This window comes from Sinocyclocheilus anshuiensis, unplaced genomic scaffold (genome assembly GCF_001515605.1).
Source record: "Sinocyclocheilus anshuiensis isolate Anshui unplaced genomic scaffold, SAMN03320099.WGS_v1.1 scaffold1563, whole genome shotgun sequence".
In the NCBI taxonomy this organism is placed as follows: domain Eukaryota; kingdom Metazoa; phylum Chordata; class Actinopteri; order Cypriniformes; family Cyprinidae; genus Sinocyclocheilus; species Sinocyclocheilus anshuiensis.
Genome location: NW_015552706.1, coordinates 202,652 through 226,558, shown reverse-complemented (window position 1 = coordinate 226,558; position 23,907 = coordinate 202,652). Strand labels below are relative to the sequence as shown.

The 23,907-nt window shown below is 36.7% G+C and overlaps 1 protein-coding gene across 3 annotated transcripts in view; it reads right to left on the bottom strand.

Moving 5' to 3' along the window:
- Positions 1–23,907, bottom strand: part of hdac5 (histone deacetylase 5) — an 85,315-nt gene that overhangs the window by 46,617 nt on the left and 14,791 nt on the right. For 2 of the 3 annotated variants that reach the window (XM_016459473.1, XM_016459474.1), the window contains exon 1: positions 5,831–6,812. In XM_016459473.1, the coding sequence (XP_016314959.1) occupies positions 5,831–5,981 (151 nt within the window). In that variant the 5' untranslated portion in view covers positions 5,982–6,812. Of the gene's footprint in view, positions 1–5,830; positions 6,813–20,635; positions 20,866–23,907 lie in introns of those variants that run through there. The other variant, XM_016459475.1, reaches the window with a different exon arrangement.

The window sequence follows — 23,907 nt, the reverse complement described above, 5'->3', positions numbered from 1 at the left end:
TGGGGGGGGGGGGGGGGGGGGGGTTTACACCGATGTGGCACTTTTGAATTACTGTAGGCCATAAGGAATCACCCAGAAACCACCTAGAAATGCCCTATCCTGAACACCCTACCAACAATGATATAAAGAACAGACTTGCTGTAAAGAGGCCTCACCACTCACCAAATTTATACATACTGCTGTCTACAATATCTTGCATCCAGAAATATCCCTGAGCACCATAATAGGACTAGACTATACTAAAACACAATAACAGGCGATAGTAAAATGAGACCAATGAGATATTATTAGCTCATGTGTAGGGTACAAACAGAACAGCTTGCAGTATATACATATTCTATTTCCACTCGGCTGCACAATGCCCTCCTCAATCTAAACTGAATGCTTCCAATGTCCGCTATGATCTCCTTATAATGATCTACTGATGGAGTACATTTTAATATTCATTGTTTTCCATGTTGAGCATATTTTTGTAATTTTTTGCGTCACCCTCCCATTGTTGTCGATGAGGAACTTTTGTAACCTGTCAAATGAACACCTACACAAACACAGAAAATCGATAACTGCAAGACAAAAAGAGCAACAGATAAACAACTGATCATTTGAATCATCCACTGAATCACTGATTGACTGACTCATGTTTGTTTCATTTAGATCGTCTGTCAACCGCGACATCAAGTGCACTGTAGTTTGAGAACAGATCTCAAAGTAGGTGTTGAAAGGCTATAAAGTGGGTGGGGCTAATGCATTCCCATAGTGCCCTAAAAGCTCCAGTTGCCATTCAAGACATGGGGTGAGACCATAGCCCTGTAAACAGCCGCAACATGCCTGGTGTTTATTATAGCACGGGGCATCACTGGGGAGACATAGCTGACTAGCCGTGGTGGGAACGATACAGCTAAATTTAGAGGAGCTCTTAATTTTGGCAACTATAAGTAGTAAGCAAACTTGGTATGCAAATGAAAGTTCAAGACTAAAAAGCCCTAAAGTTTACCTTACTCTTGGCCTTACAAAATCAAAATTCACCATTTATTATTTCTGCATTATTCGTTCCAAATAACAATAACAATAAAGTCGGTCTGAAAGCGATTTTCCTTGTAATCTGACATCATCAATCCATCTTACTTTTTAGCTCCTCCACTCCAACCACACTGCTCCCTTTTGAAGCATAAATGAAAGCATTAGTAAGAATGTGTTAAAAACTACATACCAATAAGTTTCCCAGCAACAGTGTGTTTAATTAATGTGGCTAATTTATAGGTGTATCATTTGCAGCTTGTTGCAAAAAAAAAAAAATATATCAGCATCTTTGTTTAGATCATGATTAAAATGCAGTGGTTGCCTCTAATCTTACATGGAAAGAGCCTAGACAAAGCCTTATTTTGTTTATATGAAGAGATTTATTTTATTTGTGTTACTTATTTATTTGATTTGGGGGTTTGTTTATTACATTATTACATTATATTTCAATTTTGTCATTTAGCAGACACTTTTATCCAAAACGACTTACAAATGAGGACAATAGAAGCAATCAAAACCAACAAAAGAGTAATTATATGTTATAAGTGCTATATTAGTATATTAGTGTTATATTTAAATTTCACAAAGAAACATGCAGCATGTTGTCCAAGCAATAATAAAAGGACACATTTAATTTATAATTTGTCTTAAATCTCATTTTGTTAAAAAAAAATTGTGAATCGCATCGAACCGTGAGTTGAGTTAATCGTTACATCCCTACTTGTAAGCCATCAGAAAAAAAAACAAACAAACAAAGACAGATCAAAATAAATGTTTAAATGAAAAACAAAAGATTACAGAAGTCCAATGGGTTGCTACCATAGCACTTAGTGTTTCACATAGACTTTAACACTGAGTCAGCGCCTTTTGCACATGACCATCTATTGGCAACGTTTTCCCATGCCAAATGGCAGCATGGTCTTGCATGACAATCCCAGACTGTTTGGCTAAATCCATTAGCTAGTTTTGGCATATAACGCAGATGCCACGTGCATACCCAACACGCCACCCAGAATCATTGATGTAGCATTGTTTGCATGTCCCATTTCTAACCAAAAAATATTGATATTGCTGCACTGACATTTAGGAAATTTGCCAGAGATATTAATATGTGCTTTATCAGAGGAACATAAATGACAACATATCTAAAGCATCTAAAGAGTGTAGGTGAGTCAGGGGACCACCAGCATCTGGATGTGACATCTTTATGTCAAAGCCATGCCATTGATTTATAAATCAGCACCCGATTCAATGCATTTATGCAATGTTTTGGCTCCAGTGTTGGCAGTTTCAGTCACTGATTTGAAAGATACTGTTCTTTGCTTTTGTTTGAAGTGACTGACACAATACAAACTGCTATTAAAGTCTATATTTCTGCTACGCAGTTTAAACACAGACCACAGAACAAAGGAGGTTCAACAGTATGAATTTCTTTCCAATCACAGCCGTTTAATCTTGGCAGGGATTTTCTTCCTTTTGAATTCAACAGTTTAAAGTTACATTCTAAAGTGTTCTTTTATTCTCTAGGGCTGTTTTACAGTCACATATTTTCAGTGAGATAAAAGCTCGGACAAGCAGCCACTGGTCAGTCATCAAATCTGCAATCCACCTAATCCATAATGATTCAGCATGATGTTGCAAGGCTTTTTCCATTACATAACGCAGGTATAATTAATTAAAAACCTCCTCAGGGAGTATCGACTTATAATGATTCGATCCCAGTTCAGCAAGTTTAGAAGATCAGCTCAGCTTATCCTGTAAATTTGTCCTAACTTGCAAAATCTAAAAAAAAGAAATGTTCCAGGGGAACTCATTTGGCCTCAATCATAAAGCACTTAATGGTGCACTATTTTTGGACCAATATCAGAAAATTTTTTGTAGAGTTTGCAAATTCAAAAGTGTCTGCTTAAAGGGGTCATGTGATGTTGCTAAAAAGAACATTATTTTGTGTATTTGGTGTAATGAAATGTGTTTATGCGGTTTAGGGTTCAAAAAACACATTATTTTCCACATAATGTACATTATTGTTTCTCCCTTTATGCTCCGCCTTTCTGAAACGCGTTGATTTTTACAAAGCTCATCGGTCTGAAAAGCGAGGTGTGCTCTGATTGGCCAGCTATCCAGTGCGTTGTGATTGGCCGAATACCTCAAGCGTGTGACGGAAATGTTACGCCCCTTACAATACTTTGATGCCCTGTCAGGCCGGAGCGTAACATAAAACCATGTCTGCATTTGTGATCGGAGAAATGACAAACAACAAGCGCTACTCTACACTGCCCAAAACTCGCGTTTGAATCATCAGTGGCAAATTCTTTAAATATAAAAAAATGTACTTACAGTCTGTGAGTCAGAACAGCCGGCATTGTAGTCTACTCTACCAGGATCAGGAAACAGTCCTCCATAAAAATGTGCTGCACACATCTGAATATTTGGGTTGAAGTGTTCTGGAACAGTGTTGTAAATACAACTTAACCACTGATTTCTAGTCGTGTCCTCTTTTGGAAGGCCAAACAAAGTAGTTTCGCTTTCCCAACGAAACACAGCATCACACACAGCCGGGCTTGCGGCAACCACATGTGACGACCCCGGGCTGGACTCTGCTTCGTCCACAGTGAAAGCCGAACCGGCGATCCACAGCACGAAGTTGATGTATTTCCTCAGCGACCAGTGTCTCCACAGCATGGCGGTGGCGCCAACAATACTACAGCGAGAATAAAAGTTACGCCTTCTTTCTTTGCATGAACATCTGGGCGGCGTTATGCAAATCTTCTGATCAGAAGATAAGATCATAATATGAGAATAGAAAAAGTGAAGGCATATCATTTTTATTATTGTATTATTATATATATTTTATTATTATAATATTTATTTTTTTAAGAGGCAGTTAGATGCTCACGGAAGAGATGAGTTTTCAGTTGTTTGTTGCAGATTGTGAGGCATTCGGCTGTCCGGATGGAGTAATACAATTCTCATTTTCTTGGATAGCACTGTCAACACTAGACTGAACCCTTACAGTAACACATTCAGTCTAACTGTTACTCCAAATCAACAGAAAACTGCCTTAATAAATTTCAAACCAGTATGAAGGGGTTCCTTTTACAGTTAAAGAGGTGAATGACTCGAAAATAACAGCGTATCTATCTATTTGAACAGTTGACAGATAAACAGGCCCGGTGCAAGGAAAGGAAGCGGCTGCACACCCACACACTGTTATAGTCATTCCTCTGTGTTGATTCAAGCGCAGGTGAGAGATGGCCGAACCTCACAAAGCTCTGACGGGAATGTTGACGTCACTTCTTACAAGGACGAGAGACAAGTTTACTCAGCCAAAATAAGGCTGAGAGCCTCTCGAACTCTGAGGAACCAAATTATATCATTTTAAACATCTTACAACATAAAAAACAGTAACAATTTATTCTACAGTATCCCTGTTACATGTACTTACTATAGTAACAACCCTCTACATTGCGAGTAAATCACTCGCATATGCGACTAAATCTTACTCTGGGCGACTAAATTATGTCTAATATTAGCCAATTGCTAATAAATTCTCAGATTTTACTCGCCAGTGTGTGAGTTGGAGGCTAAGTATAAGTTCAGCTCAGATATATTTTCACTCGCCGAACACTCTCTGACTGAGCACTTCAGAGTTTCACTCTCCACCAAGCGATCTGTGCTGTTTTTCAGTTCATCTGAATGGATGTGCAACGCACCTGTGTTTAACCTACCGTAAACTCTAGTGTGAAGGCGCACGACTCGCCGTCGCTTTGTTTCACACACACGCAGCGAGGCCAATGGCGATTCAATTGCCAAGGTGTCCGTAGAGGGCTGAGTAATAACAGTAAATTATGTATAATTACATGCAAAACCCCTAAACCAAACTCTAATCCTAACCTCAACCCTACCTTAAGTACATGCTGTTAATTAACATTACTCAGTATTTAAAGAGACAATTCACCCAAAAATGAAAATTCAATCATCGTTTACTTGAACGAAAATTCAAGTCGTTTCAAACCTGTATCAGTTACTTTCTTCAGCTGAACACAAAAGAAGATATTTTGAAGAATGTGGGTAACCAAACCACTGACTATTTTTCCCCCACTATGGAAGTCAGTGGCTACCAGCAACTGTTTGTTAACCCACATTCTTCAGAATATCTTCTTTTGTGTTCAACACACGGAAATTAACTCATACAGGTTTGGATAGGACATTAAGGTGAGTAAATGATGACAAAAATTACATTTTTGGGTGAACTATCACTTTAAATCCCTTTAAACAAAGACACCGGAAACTAAAGTGCAATAAAAAAAAAAAACAGTTGAAAGTCAAGTCCTTAAGTTGAAAGTCACAATGGTCATTTTGCAACTGACACAACACATTTGCGTCTACCGGGTTTAACACTTACAAGAGCATTCAAAACCACAAGGTTGACCATATTAACTTAACAAACTTAAAAGATTAACTAGCCTAGGAGAATGCAATGAGAAAATGTGCAAAAGAGTGACGTTGATTGTGCTACTGCGTAAAGGAAAAGCAGCCACATTTGTTTAAGGATGCCCAATCCAGGTTAACACTATGACCCTCGTGGTTTTACCCAAACAGAGTTTGACCCAGACAAAACAAAGTCAAGATGTAGCCACAGCACTACTGTTGTTCTTTCAAACAAACATCAACAACGTTTGACTTCAAAGAAGCTTCAATTGCAGGCAATGCCAGCACGTTTCTACCTCCCACCCTTCTTTCTTTTTCAAAACAACACACGTTTCTTCATGCATGCTTGCGCTTGTGCATCTGCTGCTCTTCAACTCACCGGTGCTGGGCATGCTGGTGCTTCTGGACTGAGAAAGCAGCTCCACGTGTCGCTCTCTGCCGGACGTGCTGTCTGAAGAGAAGCAGGATTCGGTCTCATAGATTGTCTGCAACATCGCGCACAGTCCCGGTACGGTTGGCTTCAAAAGCATGCCAGTCTCGAAATATCGCCACTCAATTAATGCAAAAACAAATTAACATGGAAAAGGAGATGCCAACCCACTCTCCATCCAAAAAAGTCAAATATGCAAACACATTTGAAGGAAGAGGGGAAAAAAAAAAGCACCACTTCCTTTATCAAAAGGTACACGCATGCAAAGAATCGAAAATCGCTTTGCCCGTTAGTTCCATGGTTCAATTGTTTTTTTTTTTTTCAATAAACAAATGCAATCAGAACAGGTATCCGTGAAAGGAAACACCGTAGACAAATCCTCAAACTGTCCACTCAAACTAGCAGCTTTACGGCCACACAAACGAGTCTATTCATACACCACATCACCTTCTTGTCTAATTGTCGATGTCAGAAACAAACTGCTAATTCACACCGACAAGTCCAAGTGTGGCTTGTATCCAAGACCCCGGTCTGAGCGTTCCTGTATCCTGCAAACGTCTGAAGTCACGCATGTGGTATCGGCGGACTCCAAAAGAGCGACTTCCCCATGACGAAATGCGACGGGATGAGATGAAAGCGACAGAACCGGAGAGACGATCACTAAGTAGATCACTGGGATACTTTTGCCTGCCAGTCCCTCTGTTCCTTCCTTCCCCTCGCCTCTCCGTACAAGTCCTCGCTTACAGCACAGCACACAAGTCACTCTCCTGACGAATGGGCTTAAACTGAACCGTCCGACTGTTTCGTTTAGTGCGTTTGTGTTGCTTTTGTGTAATTGTTCAAAGCCGAATCTCTGCACCCTCACCCGCTGGGTGAGGCGAACGGGAGAGCAGAGGTATAGAGACGTGGAGTTTACAAACAGACTGGAGCTGCTTCAGGCTGCTGGAAATAGCTGGCGAGCGACAGGGGAGAGGTGGGACTGTGCTATAAATAGAGTCGGGAGCTGAGAGCTCGCTCGGAGAAAGAGAGAGAGAGAGGAGGGGGGTAAGAGAGAGAGAGAGATGGAAGATGGAAGAGAGGGGATGGTCGATTGTTTATCATGTAAATAAAGGAGCCAAAAAAGAAGCCAATGAATCAGACACAAGACCGTGACAGGACTGGAGGAGTGAGACCAAACTGAGTTTAACTCGATAATACGAGCCAGCACAAAGGCAAACGAGATACAAAACAACACGAGCGCTGCTAGGTTTGTGCCAATGCACGCTATAATGAATGGAACTAATTCATGCGTTTGAAACACAAGCGTTTATATCTACACTTTTAGTACAGAGGACTGCTTCCTTCATACAGAAGGAATCTGCGTCAGCACTATTGACACAGAGAACACAAGGGTAACCGTTTCACAAGCGCATGTGGGTCAAAAGACTAGGGCGGCCAATGCAGCATTACCAAACCTGTGATATGCCAAGCGCTGTAATCTCACTCTATTTATCATTCAAAGCAAAAACAACTCAAAAAGTGAATTGCAAAAAATAAACAGTAAAATAAGTAGTGAATAAAACAAAGGAAAAATGTGTAAAAATTGTGTTCAAACTATATTAAAAAATATATAAAAAATGACAACTGAAACATTTAAAAATATATATTTAATTATATAATATATTTAATTTATTAGCTCATTATGTATTAATACAAATAAAACTTAAAATATTAAACAAACATAAAAATATGTATTAATAATAAACTAAATATGTTTATATGTATTAACATATAAAACATTTTCAATAAATAAATACAATTACATAAACTGCACTTAAAATAAATTTAAAACAAATATTTAAACATTCATTTAGCAAAATAAATGTACTGTAATACAATATAATTATTTAATGAAGTGTGCAAAAATGCACCAGGGCTTTAAATGTAATTTTTTTTCAGTTTTAAAGTTTTAACAGCCTTGAATAAATAAAAACAAAAATAAACATTTAAATATGTATTACATAAAAATGATTATTAAGTGTGCAAAATGAACAAGGCAATGCAATTACATTTTTTTTTAAATAAATAAATTGATATAAATTGCACTTAAATTAAATTTAAGAAATAAATATTTAAACATTTAGTAAAATTAAAAATGATTTTTTTTAAATATTAAAAATAAATATTTAAACATTTAATAAACTAAATTTTGTATACTATTACCATTTTATCTAATGAAAATGAACAGCCATTGAATTAAATGTTTTTATATATATTAAATGTAATATGTGGCTCCTGTGTTGTTGAAAGTCAATTTTCTAATTGATAATGAAGACTTACACAATTTCAATATTTAAAAAGACCACATTGATGTTTGGAGGTGAATTTAAATCAGTAATGTACTAAATCTTTGTTATGTTAGGTGTGGGGGCAGCATAATGCATCCACTGTGAATTGCACCATTGATTTCATGCCCTCTGGGTTGATATATGACAAGGTTATCGGGCATCGATGTTCCACATCAGTTTATGGACCCACTGCCTAATGCATGCTCATCGCATTTATTATCCAAGACGGACTGACCTGTTGCACAAGCACAAAGCTCAAAGACGTGTCAAGACTAAATAAAGAGGAAGAATCAAATCTGAGACCACACAGTTTTCTTACAATGATGGCTAAACATTTCATGCAAGGAAAGTTGGTCCCAGACCAATATTAAAGGGCAAGATTTATCCAGAACGCCTAAATTAGACCTCTGACGTGTTTTTCTTAGAGCAGTCTGTCACTATGACCACTAGTGTGTTGGAGAATTAAAATGGATTTGGCTCAAGAGCAGGCAACAATCAAAGAGAAGATTTGACAAGCACTTGTTTGAAAAAAAGACGCATTTAAAAACAACATGGAACAGATGTGCATGTACCCAGCATCTCCAATCATTGCCTGGCCATAGGGCGTGATCTAAGAGGGCTAATACAGGTTGTGTGTGTCTATTTACTCAGGCGAAATCAAAGCACTTCAACATTAAATGTTTTGGCACCCATAGCAGGGCTAACACATCATTTGTACCAAGGCTGAAAATAGAAACATGTTTTGTGAGGCATGATTTGTCCATGAGCAATTGACAGCATGCAGCATGATAAAAAAAAAAAAAAAAAAAGATAATAATAAATACAATTATATAAATAGATATATTAAAACATTTATTCAATAAAACAAATGTAATATTTTATTATTCTAATGAAGTACGCAAAAATGCAGTTAAAAACGCATACAATTTTTATTTTTAATTACGATTTTTAAGTAAATAAATAAATACATAATGGATTTAAAATAAACATTTAAACATTTAATAAAACAAATATATTTTTAATACTATCATTTTTTGTTATCTAATGGATTGTGCAAAAAATGCATTTAAAAAGGCATTACATTTCCATATTTGATATTTTATTTGTAATTTTTAAATAAAAATGAATCAAATTTAAAATAAATATTTAAACCTTTATTAACACAAATGTAACATATTAATTTTTTATTATTATTATCATTATCTAATGAAGTGTGCAAAAAAAATGCATTTAAAACACATTAAATTTAAATGCTCAAATTTAAAATTTTACCTAAATTTTTTGCACCTAATAAATCATATTAAAAATAAATATTTAAACATTTAATACAACAAATTCAATGCATTAAATAATTAAATTAATATATATGAGTTTATATATATATGTGTGTGTGTGTGTGTGTGTGTGTGTGCAGCGCATGCTTGCATCTTGAAAACCGCTTAGACTCTGCACTTGTTGCTCTTTAAGTTACAAGCATGCTTAACTGCTATCTGTCCCAGAGATGCATGGACGTCAAACATTTTACATAGTCCTTTCAACTTCAGTCTCGCCTGTTGGCTTTAGTGTCCAGCCGCCCCTGTTATTTATAAGTGGATGTACCTTTTGGGCTTTCTGACGTTAGTTGGGCTTATATTTCGCCATGGGAAGGTGGGGGGAGCGCACCACTTGTTTTTTAAGCCCCTTTTTCAGCAAGTGATGAACTCATGTTGGTAATGTCAAGGACTTTGGCAGCAGACTTTGTTTGACAGCTAGTCTCTCGCCTTTAGCCAGACCTGACCCAATTAAGGCCAACCCAAAGCGAGCCGTAACCTTTCACCACCGGGTTCTGAAGGAATCTTGGACGATGGAGAAGAATGGTAAATAAATGTGGCCGTTACTCACTGTGGCTGCGGACAGATGGGCTAAATGTGCGCTGAAGCTTCTGGAGCATGTGAACTCTCTTTCTCTCTCTCCCAGCCTAAATAACATTGACTATATTAGCTCACACTTATGAGCCCACAAAAATAGTCTCGGTTTGGATGGGATTAATTAAAACAAAGCCAAGAAAAACACAGCGGTTTCTCACACAGATAACCAACTCTCTTACCGAGGACTGTCCTGTGACCGCTGCCATGTTAGGAAAATGTATTTGAAGTATGCTAAGGCAAGCATCACTATTACTGTAGGGTTAGCGGTTTGTTCTAAATCCCCAAACCCTAAATATTCAAGTTTTACATTTATTCGTTTAGGTTTGCAAATGACAAAACTCATCACACACTGTGCGGATTGTAGAGAAGAGGTGTGATATTTTCAAAGTGATCTGGCTAAAAACTTTCACTTTGGTTGACTATAAAATGGGTGAAAAATACCAAAAGACAGAGCAGAGGTACGTGTAACAGGGGGGAAAAAGGAATTATTATTAGAAAATAATATATTATTATAAAAAAAAACAAACCTGTTTTTCCCCATTCGATGTCTATACAATAATAATACTACTAATAAAAAAAAAACAATTTTTAAATTATTTGATAAAAATCAAAGAAATCAATAAAGAAATGTATAATTTATTACTTTTATAACAAAAAAATAAAGGAATTACTATTACAATAATACACTGCACTGTACAATAAAAACACAAGTATTTAGAAAAATTGATTTTTATAAAACAATAGTAGAATTAATTTGCTTTATTCAATGCTAAAACATTGAGTTTTTTGACAGAAAATCACAGGGAGGCCTTAAAGCTTCTCTTTTGTTGCTTCAAAATATCCATAAAGAGAAATATAGGTTAACAAAAGGTTCGCAAAGAAAATAAATCCATATGAATCGAGCAGTTTAATCTCTTCTGAAGAGACATGATCATGCTTTTATTCAGATATAAACATGTAATCCGCTCAACTATACTTGCGTGAGACGTGAGAATGAACCTCACTGGTTCCTCCACGCCAAGCAAGCATGCTTGAGCTTCTGAATGCTGTAAACATAGTTTGCTGATCAATGTTTATATTTGATTAAAAGCATACATTAAATCTGTTCATCAGTGACTGTGCCCCTTCAGAAGACTTGGATTAAATCGCTCAATTCATATAATTTATTTTTTGATCTCTTTACGATCATTTTGAAGCATCAGAGATTGGGATGAACAGTCTTTCAATGGAGGAACAGAAATCTTTCAGACTTCATTACAAATATCTTCATTTGTGCTCCGAAGATGAACAAATTTCTTATGGATTTGGAATGACAAGGGTGTGTAAAAGATGACAGTTTTTATTCTGGGGTGAACTATCCCTTTAAGGGTGTCCCACACACAGCCACTAGATGGCGCTGCTAGTGGTAAGAAGTGCAAAAAGTGAAAAAGCGAGTGAAGTGAGGTGTAGCCAAGTATGGTGTTCCCATACTCGGAATTTGTGCTCTGCATTCCCTCATCCAAGTACACAGCAGTGAGTAGTGAACACACACACACACACACACACACACACACACACACACACAGTCGTGGTATTGAGGGTGGAAGAGAGCGCTGGTCATTTACTCCCCCCACCTACAATCCCTGCTGGTACTGAGAATCGAACCCGCTGCCTTTGGGTTACAAGTCCCACTCTCTAACCATTAGGCCACGACTGCCCCCAGTATCCATATCTAGTATCCAAGTGACAGTATCCATACATAAAATATATGTATTTTAAAGGGTTAATTCACCCAAAAATGAAAATTATGTCATTAATTACTCACCTTCATGTCGTTTCAAACCCGTAAGACCTTTGTTCATCTTCGGAACACGAATTAAGATATTTTTGATCCGAGTGACGCAGCTGACACAGAACAGCATACGTTGTTTAGTCCAGCTGATACTCTCCAAAATGGCACCAGGGTGATGCGGAGGAGAATTGTTGAATTGAGTCGTTTTTTTTTTCTTTTGCCCACAAAAAGTATTCTCGTAGCTTCGTATTATTGTGGTTGAACCACTGATGTCACGTGGATTATTTTCAGTGGTGGAAAGAGTACTGAAAAAATATACTCAAGTAAAAGTACCATTACCTTCCAAAAAATGTAGTGTGAGTAGAGTAAAATTACTTGTCCAAAAAACTACTTGAGTAAGAGTAAAAGAGTAGCCCATTTAGAAGTACTCATGAGTATTGAGTAGTGAGTACTGAGCTGTGGATTCTACCCCCTCATAATAAATGCTGTACACCGCAATTTATACATTTAAAAACGTTGTACATTCTGTAATTCACATTATCTTGTTTGTCAAAGAATGAAGAGTATCTATCATCCAGCAGTTTTAATTTTGACTGCCAACTCTTTAAAATACATCAAAACAGCACGGAAACAGTATTCAGTTGAAGAAAAGATGAAAGTTATTCTCAATACAATCATCCACATTTAAATCATAAAGTTTGAAAAAATAGATTTAAAATCATGTGAGGCCACTGAGACAGCATGCTGTTGTTGCACATAAAATATTAATGTTTAGAACAGTGCAAATACAAACACCATTAGAAACTCATAGTTCAGCATCACACACCATGATATGGGTTAAAATGAGAGCCCATTTCTCTCCAAATCGGTGCCAGTTTTAGCGTTTTGCAATAAAGAAATAAAAATAACTAAACTTGATGCACATTGTTCTAGTAGGATGGCAAATTCATGCCATACCTTTTACACATTTACTCGAATTGTTATGCTGATAATACAATTTGTAAGGAAAAATACATTAAATATCGAGATATTTCTGGGGAAACTTTTTTAAAATAAGCATGTAACGACCACAAACGGAGGAAAATAGCGGAGTAAAAGTTCCGATACATCAATTAAAATGTACTCAAGTAAAAGTAAAATCACACAATTTTTAAACTACTCAAAAAAGTACAATTACTGATAAAAACTACTTAATTACTGTAACGTGAGTATTTGTAATTCGTTACTTCACACCCCTGATTATTTTACAGATCTCCTTGCTACGTTTCTGGACTTGGGAACATTTCAGTTGCGTTGCCGTCTATGCAGGGTCAGACAGCTCTCAGATTTCATCAAAAATATCTTAATTTGTGTTCCAAAGATGAACGAAGGTCTTACAGGTTTGAAACGACATGAGGGTGAGTAATTAATGACAGAATTTTCATTTTTGGGTGAACTATCCCTTTAAATGTATAAATTAGATTTTTTTTTGCCATTTTTTTTCCTTTGATCTACACAATTTACAAGCATTATACTTTACAGGTCGGAAAATATTTAAATATGTATAAAGTAGGGAACAAAATACCACATAAACTTGGGTTTGGGCCAGTGACCACACATCAACACCCTGACAACTACCCACAAGACCCTAACATAATTTTTTGTGCATTTGAATTTTGGTGTCATCATGTCACTGCACCTGAACCAGGCCTGGGCGCTCAACGAACTCGGTCAGTGCTGTGGGATCATTTCACTGCAAGTCGATCCAACACAGCACAGACGAGCCCGGGGCCTGTCGATACCACCTGAATAACAACCGCCCGATTGATGAGCAATTTGTTACCGGTCTTGATTATGAGCAAAGAGAACTTCTCAAGTCCGCAAAATCCATTCTGAAAGTGCTGTCACCTGGAAGGAATGAGAAATTAGCTCCAGTTTGCAAAATTGTTTCTTAAATGTCCTCGTTTGAGAGACTGCCAGACATTCCTGTGAGAGAAAGGCAAAGAGAATTAGCTTTCAGTTCTGCTCTGCAATGAGGTCTAAAGGACACACACACACACACGCACACACACACACACGCACACACACACGCACACACACACACACACACACGCACATACAGACACAAGCCTTCTAAAAAATCCTTCTGAGCACAAACATGAGCAAATGCGGTCAAATGTATCATTAAACTGCCCATGAAAGCCTGATAGGGTGCCTGTATACATTTACAGTGAGAAAAACAACCTTTTTTAGAATCATCATTTGATGACTCATATCAAAGCATAGACTGATGCACTTACACCCAAAGTGAGGATTCACACACATACACGGGACAGGGGACACATACAGATTCTTTCTCCTCAAACAGAAAGCTGCGATGACTCATTCTCTGCACAGCCCCAACTGCAATGCTCCTCCCTGCCAGCAAACACACACACGCTCACATACACACTCGTGTATTTATTTATTCCACCGATTCCATCAAATATGAACACATACAGATAATGACAGGATCCTCGGTGTTGGAGGACGGCCTCCTGCGGTATTCCAGAGAAATCAATGTTTCGAATAGGTTGACTCATTTAAAGCGGTGTTTACTGATCCCTGTCCCGCTCACTTTTCAGACAACAAACCGGTCTCATTATAATGCGAGTTGAGTTGCAAATGGAAACGGAGGTTTAAAAAAGAAATATATGGACGAAGAATAGCGCATGCACATAAATTTAATGTTTGCAATTATGTCTGGAAAATGCAATTTTTAGAGCATTTGGTCTTGCGTAAATGGATATAAAAATGTCAGTGATCAAATGCTTTCAGAAGAGATTTTATGACTTGTTGGATGCACACATTTTAGGATGTTTATCCACGAAAAAAAAAAAAATTCATAGAACTCAAGCGTTTCCACACACGATGCACTCTTTTACAGATATGACAGTGATGTACTCATGTTAATAATTTAATAAGAAACTCTCATTATTAAGGCTACACAATTATCAAAATAACATACAAACTACTATTTGGTCAAGTACAATCATTAACCTATTATGCAAAATTCACTTTTAGATGTTGCTTGAACATAAATGTGTGTTGGCAGTGTGTGTACAGAGCCACCGTATTATGATAAAAATCCACCCGCTCCTTTTTTTAATCCCCATTAATCATAAGCAATGTCTCAGAGCAAGACATTTGCAGAATCTGTGAAATGTGACGTCACATTGTACAGGCCCCACCCACGACTGTTGACTGCAAAGACCAGGGTTGCCAGGTTTTCACAACAAAACCCGCCCAATTGCTACTCAAAACTAGCCCAAAACTAGCCCAATTGCGTTTCAAGTGGGGTTCCCCGGTAAAAAAAACATTTTTCGGCGTGGTTCCTCCAGTAAAATTTGCATTCCAGGGGCTGAAAATCAAATTATTGGGGGCGCTTCAACCCACGGACATGAAAAACAACCCGCGGCAATAGTGTTAAAGTAGCCCAATTCCACGGGAAAACCGCGGACTTGGCAACACTGGCAAAGACCCCGGCCTGAGTGAGCCGCACACATCCGTCATGTTTATTTTCACGCTAGAGCATTTAAATGCAGCATTCAAGTTAGAAATGTCTTCTTATTGAAGCTATAGAAGTTATTCAGTCAAGAGCAGTGAGTGAATTCTGTTTTTATTTTATTGTTTAGGTCAGATTAACAGCGTAGACAGCGGTAGGTACTGTATATTATGCTGCTGTCACTTAATACACAGATCTAATATAAACATGCAATTTCTTTCCCAGCTGATTACCTTCACAGTCATAACCGACTGTTTTTGTAACGTGTGTGTGTTTTTAACATAAACTTGTGTGTATTTGACAGTTTAAGCACAATAAGACATGAAAGAGAACTTTAATCACATGCTGTGTGACAGCCACTTTCTGTGCGCGTGCCTCGGATGTGTGTGCTCAGAAAACCCCAGTTCAGAAGTTTACACTGATATGGCTTTAAAACGCGTGATTTCATGAAAATCTAAACCAAACAGATGTTTTTTTGGCAGAGTATTAGAGGAACGAGCTGTAAAGGTACAGTCTTGTTCTGGAAAAGGGGGCAGGGAGCAGAAGCTCATTTGCATTTAAAGATACAGGCACGAAAACGGCGTGTTTCTGCTTCCACTCAAAATAGGCATTTTCAAAATGATATAATAAATTATCTGTGGGGTACTTTGAGCTGAAACTTCACAGGCATAATAGGGACATAATAGGTCCCCTTTAAACCAAAATGTGATACTTAATTAATAAATGAATGATATGTAATAACATTTAATTTAATAGAAAATATTATTAGAAAATAATATATCATTATTTAAAATTATTTAAAATTTGTATACAATTATTTTATAAAAATATAAATCTGTGCAATCAAAAACTGTGATTGAATTAAATAAATGAATAATAATAATAATATAACAACAATAATTGTGATAAAGTCCACTATTAAGCAAAACATTTTTTTTATCACAATCATATTTGTCAAAATAAATTGCAATATGATCTTTCTGGCCAAACCGTGCAACCTTACTCCTTAAAGGGGTTCTATTATGCTCTTTTACAAAGTCTTGATTTTGTTTTGGGTGTACTAGAACAGGCTCTCATACTAGGTTGTTCGAAAAACACATTATTTTTCACATATTTTACATTATTACAACACCCCTCTCCCCAGTCTGGCATGAACAGCTCGAATAGTTCCTGTATCAAATGAAGGCCCGCCTTCTGAAATACGAAATGTGCTGTGATTGGTTAGCTGGGCCAGTGTGTGTTGTGATTGGCACCACTCGGCGGCTGGTCGGGAAATGTCAGGCCCCTACCCATACCATAGCCTGCGAGCTTCAGTGTAAATATTGCGTCAAAATCAAATCAATTTGAGCGCGATTTAAACCCGAGATGATTGTAAACACTCTAAGTTTGTCTGCCTTGGGGAAACTAGCGTGTCTCCGACATAGTGATAACTAGAGCCCGACCGATATGGGCTTTTTGGGGCCGATACCAATATTAGGGAGTAAAAAACATCAATATATCGGCCGATATTCTTTGTGTATATTATAGTACAGTACCAGTCAAAGGTTTGGGCATTTAACAATTTAACAATAAACTTTATTATCCAAAATGAGTCAAAATGAGTAAAGTTTATTCAACTTTAATTCAATTCAATTCCATTCAACTTTATTCCGTTGAAGTTTATTTAACTTCGGAACATTCATTCACGGATTTGAACAACTGTCTTCATACACAGACGAAACTTATTAGAGAAGTGTGAAGTGTGACATAATATACCTCTGTAAATAAATACAATTTAAATTCACATCTCGCACACTTTAATTTATTCCGTTGAAGTTTATTTCACTTCGGAACATTCATTCACGGATTTGCGCTACTGTCTTCACACACAGACGAAACTTATTAGAGAAGTGTGAAGTGTGACATAATATACCTCTGTAAATAAATACAATATAAATTCACGCCTCGCGCACTTTAATGCCCTTTGAATGTAACGTGTACGTTCCCTTGGAACTGGAATCATGGTGGAATATCATGTGAAGTCCACTTCACAGGGCACTTATGAGTAAAATGAGTTATTAAGAGTAAAATAACAGCAATATTAAAATAATTCAAGTAAGGATGCACTGATTCTGGTACATATAATTATTTTTAATTATATGCTAGTAAAACTGCTATGCTATTTTGTAAAAATATCCTACACATGAATTTTGGCATCACAATATTATAATGTACAAAGAATGGATATTCCTTTAGATGTTTGCTAAAACTACTTTTAACAATGTTAAGTCTGTAATGAATTACTAGTGTTAACTAATATTAGCCGATAACTGATATGGCACTGATATATTGTGCACAAGACAGTCAGCAATGTACAAAAAATACCTGAATGTATCAAAAATAATCACAAATCTTTCACAACTATTTTTATTACAACTAATAAGAATAAAAACTATTCTTCCTGTTCTTTAACCTAACTATATTGTAAACAGCTCATTATTATTTTTTATTTGACACTGCAGACTACAACTTTTCATATTTGCCATGCTGTACATCTCACGTTCCCCACACAATCGCCATTTGATCAAGTGCAATCATTAAATTAGAAACTAATTTAATAAATTAATGAAATGTAGTAAAATAAAATAAAATACAATAAAATTGTATTTTATTATTAGAAAATAATGAATTATTAAAAATGTAATCAATAAAATACAGAAATGATCAAATATAGGACAGCAATATAATATAATATAATATAATATAATTAGGGGTGTAACTGTACACATACTGAAAAATGTTTCTTGAGGGTCTTTCAGTTTGGCACACATGTTTGTAAGGCATATAAGGTACATTTTCTAACTAAAGCTGTGAATCTATAAATGTTTGTGTTACAAGTAATCAAAGACAGGTGCTCAATTCACAAAGTGTTGTAACTTGCAATCACAGCGCTAAAATCCAAACTCCACTGTGTCGTTCACAGTGGTTTTCAAAAGTAATAGCACTTCTAAGAGATATTAAATAACACTCCTCAATGTGATAAAAAAAGACCAGCTAGAGAAAACGAAAAGACTCGATACCTGATACCTGAATAGCTATCATGACAGACTAGCTACTTGCATCAATGCTAGCCACAGAATCACAACACTCCATCTGCTGTTATATATTAAGAGCACTTTCCTGAGCTGGTTTCATTGGAGCTGTACACTCAATAAAATGTCAATCACTTTGGCAATCACACAGAAAGCACACGTAAAAGAACCAGTGAGTTTGCATCACGGCAAGCAAACGGGCCAATCAGCGAAGAGTCCTTGGGCAGTGTTGATGTGGAGTAGGGCGCAGAGTAGAAGGTTGCCACGGCATCCACTGACATTCAAAGACGTCATGAGGGGGACAGAGGGTTAATAGAAGTTGTTACCAGTTCTAATTATAAACGGCAGAGAGTCAGAGAGAGGCAAGCGAGGAGTGCTGGGGAGGAGAGAGTGGGGGCGGGCATAGGGCCGAAGGTATGAATTAAAGGAGCATTAAGAGGGGGCTGATGTGAAAAGAAAGGGGCGAGGATGAGAAGAAAGCTGCAAAGTACGCCAACAGATGCAGGAAGAGGGACAAAATCCACAGGTTTTGCTTGCCTGAGCAACAAGTCAAGAAACAAGCTTCACCTGAGATGAGACAATTATATGCAATTACTCACACAATCATAACAATGGGTTACTCGCCCGCTGAAAGACCAAAAATCTTCTTCCAAACGTGATCTGTAATTGCTACAGCTGTGAGTCACGTTGCACTACTACTACTATAACAACAAACACCTTTAAATAAAGCCACACTAATCATTTGTTTTCCTAACACAATGCTAATACATTCAAATGATGCCTTGTCACCAACTACAATGCAGATTTTAAAATATCACCACACTTTATGAATTAAAAAAATGTTCACGGTTTTAATTTAATTAAGGGTTTTAGATGCTTAAAAGAGTTCACACAGTGAGGACTAGAGCCATCTATCATAACACTGCAAAACAATTAGCAATATTTGGCAAATAGTTTCATAACTTGTTCAAAAGTACAAAACCATTAATTCTAGGTAAACTGGCACAAAATGAAAACAGAAATGGAAGTTTTAGCCACTGTATAAGGCAATGTGGCTCTTTTAATTAATGAAATCATTTACTTGTGGTTTAATATGCACAATCAAAACAATACAGCTACTGGTAGAGAATAGTATCCAATCATCTAAATTTGTTTCCATTATAGTTTATGGGCTTGTGTTTTTTCCAAATCCATCCATCCATCCATCCATTCATTCATTCAATCAATCAATCAATCAATCCATTTCAATCAATCAATCAATAATATTAGAATAAGATTAATCCACTTCAAGTGAGGGTTTTATGCCAAAATGTAAAAATAAGTGGCTAGAAAAGCCAACTAATGTTAGTTCTGAACAGAAAAATAAACAAAAAAAGCTAAAATATACATTGAGCTATCCAAATCAATCGAATCAATCAATCAATCAATCAATCAATCAACCAAATAAACTATCCTCACAGGTCAGGTAAGGAAAAAGCACAAAAGTTGCTGAACAAAATGCAACCAAATTGTGCTGCCTTGAACAGATTCATACTCATTTGTCTAAGTCAAACCAGGGAAAACAACAACACTTTATGTGCACAGTGCTATCAAAATCAGAAAGTGCAAACGTTCACATACTGCAGCTCTTCTGTAGGCCCAGATGGAATCTGAAGACTTTTGGGCTGATTTTGTAGAATTTTGCAGAATGGAATTAAGATTGGAATACACCTCACAAACTAAGCAAATTTAAAACACTGAAACTGAACACATTTAAAACACTAGGTATCATACACTTGCTGACTTTCTAAATGGTTACAGAGAAAAACGACTGAGGATCACACACTACCAGAGTTTCAAACACAACAATCTCACATACGCCGCTTTTCTAGGAGACGCATGACAAATGGAAAAGAATGTTTTCTTCAACTGCCTCAAAATATCAAACATGTTTGATATCTTCAGACTGGACTAAAAAAATAACAGTATGTGGACATCATACACTACAAAATCTGCAGACTGGCTCTGACTTTCAGCAACTAGTGCTGCCTCCTGCAGACTGGGCAAAAGTCATGTAGTGTATTCCAGTCTTTAAACATGCTAAACACCTGGAAGTTTTATCAAATGAGACAAAATCCATTAGCAAACATCGACATGAATGAGTAAAATCTCTTACCGGGTGTGTTTGGTGAATTCATGGATGACGCCACGTGTCTTCTCTGCCTCTGAAATTCTTCAAGTAGCAGGAAAAGATGCTTTTTGGATAAACCTCAACGTGCAAACTCAGGTTCGTCTGGTTTCAGAGGCAAGGTGCCGCTACACGCCAAGCTTTAAAGGGGGTCCTCGGTGTCAGCCATGACTGTAGACCTCACGAGGAGGGCTGTGATGGCCAGCTGAACACCCTCACTGCAAGAGACACAAACACATTGAAGTTAAAGGAGCTGATAAGTTTTCCAATGCAAGATACAGTAGAATGAGGCTGTGTCTGTGATAACATAAACTAAAGCAAAACAGCTCATTTGTTTTACAAAGAGAGTATAAAGTCCCCTAGCTGGCTATTAACAGGGCTTGTAAGAGTCATTAATGCCTGTGTCAGAATATTGCGCTCGTAACAGGGTCGTATGTTTGCCGCTTTCAAAACAGATCCTGAGGATGTTAATGGATGACTCACCCTGCCTCTAAGTCAGTGGAGATGCACTACAATACCCACGCTGCCTAGCAGCGACTGGATACGCAGCAGGCTAGCACATTGCCCACGATGCCTTATCATTCTACCATGAGCCCTGCCCCAAGCAAAGAAGAGAAAGGTTCTGGACTGTCTAGTTTTAGTGATTATTTAAAACCCTGGCCCACACTTCCTGAGCCTTAGGTCTGTTAAGTATTCAAATAGATGATATTATGCACCGAAAAGCATTCGTGTTTGGGGATTTTAACATTCTTAAACATATTTTTTATGCAAATCAACACATCAACATGTTATATAAATTTAAAAAATGATTGAAAATAGGTCCAAAACTTTTCTGTGCACACATCTGCTAGATACTTTTAAACAATATGCAAAGACTTATTGCTTCAGTTGAAATGATTTTTTATTTTATTTTATTTATTTTTAATGAAGCTGCAATAAATCATTGGTAAAACTAGCAGCTCGGCAAGCTTTGAGTTGCCTTGCCTGCACTGGGACAGTAGCCTCACCTGCTGGTTGAATCATGTAAATGCAGTCTGTCCTCCAGCAGTGTTATTTGTCTAATGACCTAGTATGACTACAGCACATTTCCTTTGGTATAATTAATGCAATCAATCACTTCTCTTTAACTATTGAGTGGTCAACAGTATTCAAGGTACATATAGAGTTCCTACTTAAATGAATCATTATCTGTATGAACTTATCATACAGTGTTATCAGCTCAGTTCCAATAAACCGTAATGAGTGACTTATAAATGTCAGAAATAGTCGTGCTGTTTTGCTTTGACGCACTTATAACGTAATTTGAACTTGAGCCAGAACTTTATGGTAGCTGGATTTCTTGTGTGTAATGTTTCGACTGCTAATCTCAAACCGCTAATCTCAAACTGCAAATCCCCAAGTTATGAGTCTCGAAGAATGTGGCTCAACATAATGAAGGTCTACAGGACTGTTCCTTAGATGCGTGTTTCTGAAGTTTCACAACCTGCATTCATTTTTGATGTCCACCAGATCAAGTCGTGAAAGATTTTAGAAAGTTTAATTCTCTAAAGGAATGGACACTTGATGCAAATAAAAATGAGTTAGCAAAGCTGTTTCTTTTATAAATAAATGAGAAAATGTAAATGATGAATTATGTATTTAAACAACAGAACTGCACAAAAAAAAATACAAAAACAAAAAAATGTAATTTAAATTTTGCATATAGATGTATACTGCACGCATCTCAACTAAATACTATTTTTAACTAATATTGGAAATTAATATAGAAAACTGCATAAGTTAATCAAATAGCTTCAATCTACAAATAGTTAATTTTTTTATAAAAAAGTATGCTTTTCCACTAGATACTAGGGATGCAAATCCCTAGTAAAATGAAAAATGCAAAAAGTAAATTGCATAATAATATGCAAAGATATTTGCCTAATTCACTTAAAATAAATGACTGAAAACAAAAATCAAGTAAATTTTGGCAACACAACATTAAAATGTTCTGTAGTATAGTATGAAAATTGGATATTCGTTTTGAGATTTGCTAAAGATGACAATGAATAGTGTTCAAATTATTGTATTAATTGTATTATTGTAAATTAGTGTATTTAAAGATTAATTGAGTGTTAGATGAGGACAAGGGTAAAAACAGGGAACATGACATGCACAATTAAATATCAACAACTACATCTTTTTGCTAATTAATAAGAGAGATTAATACTTTAAAAAAAAATCACAACCAATAGCAATCATTAAAGGGGTGGTTCACTGGTCTTTTTCTAGGCTTGATTGTGTTTATGGGGTGCAGTCTAACATGTGTTAATGCTTCGTTTTAAAAAAAACACATTATTTTTCACATAGTTTACCTTTATTCCACACCGCTCTGTCCCTTCTCTGAGAAACGCGCTGATCATTTCCGGCTTTTATGAAGCCCCTCCCTCAGAAATAGGCAATGGGCTCTGATTGGTTAGCTAGCCCAGTGTGTTGTGATTGGCTAAACCGCCTCTAGTGCTCGTCTAAACCTCCCGCCCCTCACCTCGGCGGCATGTGCTCCGGTTGTATTGTAAACAAAGGCGTCGTCTATATTGCTTATCAGTTTGAGCCCTATTGAGAAGCAGAGTATATTATTTAAGAGGATCGTGCAGAACCTGTGCAAGCACGGCTTTTAATGGTAGGCCTATGTTTTTTGTTTGTTGTTGTCTCATACTTTTAGATATGCTGTTATTTGTAAATGCTACGGCTTATGTTAGCTTTTAATATACAGTTTTATCCTGATTAAAGCTTTAATACAGTACGGCAACTGCACGCACGTCCATGTTTAACGCTTCTCATAGCTATGTGAAAATAAGTGTATAATTGGAACAGTTCATTGTTGGAGCTGAGCTGACTTTTTATCCTCATTCCAAATGATCAGAAAAGAGGAAACCAACAATAAAACAGGAGAAAGTACTAAATTATTGCAATATTACTATACTATATAGTAGTAAAACGCATGTGAACAGTAGCCTACTTTTTGATCAGTTCATCAGTAATATTCAGGAAATAATAGATATTGAATGGTTGTTTGAACTTATTTGCATGTTTGTTTTTTGTATTTTTATCCTCATTCCAAATTATCAGAAAAGAGGAAACCAACAATAAAACAGGAGAAAGTACTAAATTATTACTATTACTATACTATATAGTAGTAAAACGCATGTGAACCGTAGCCTACTTTTTGATCAGTTCATCAGTAATATTCAGGAAATAATAGATATTGCCCTTCCACCCAC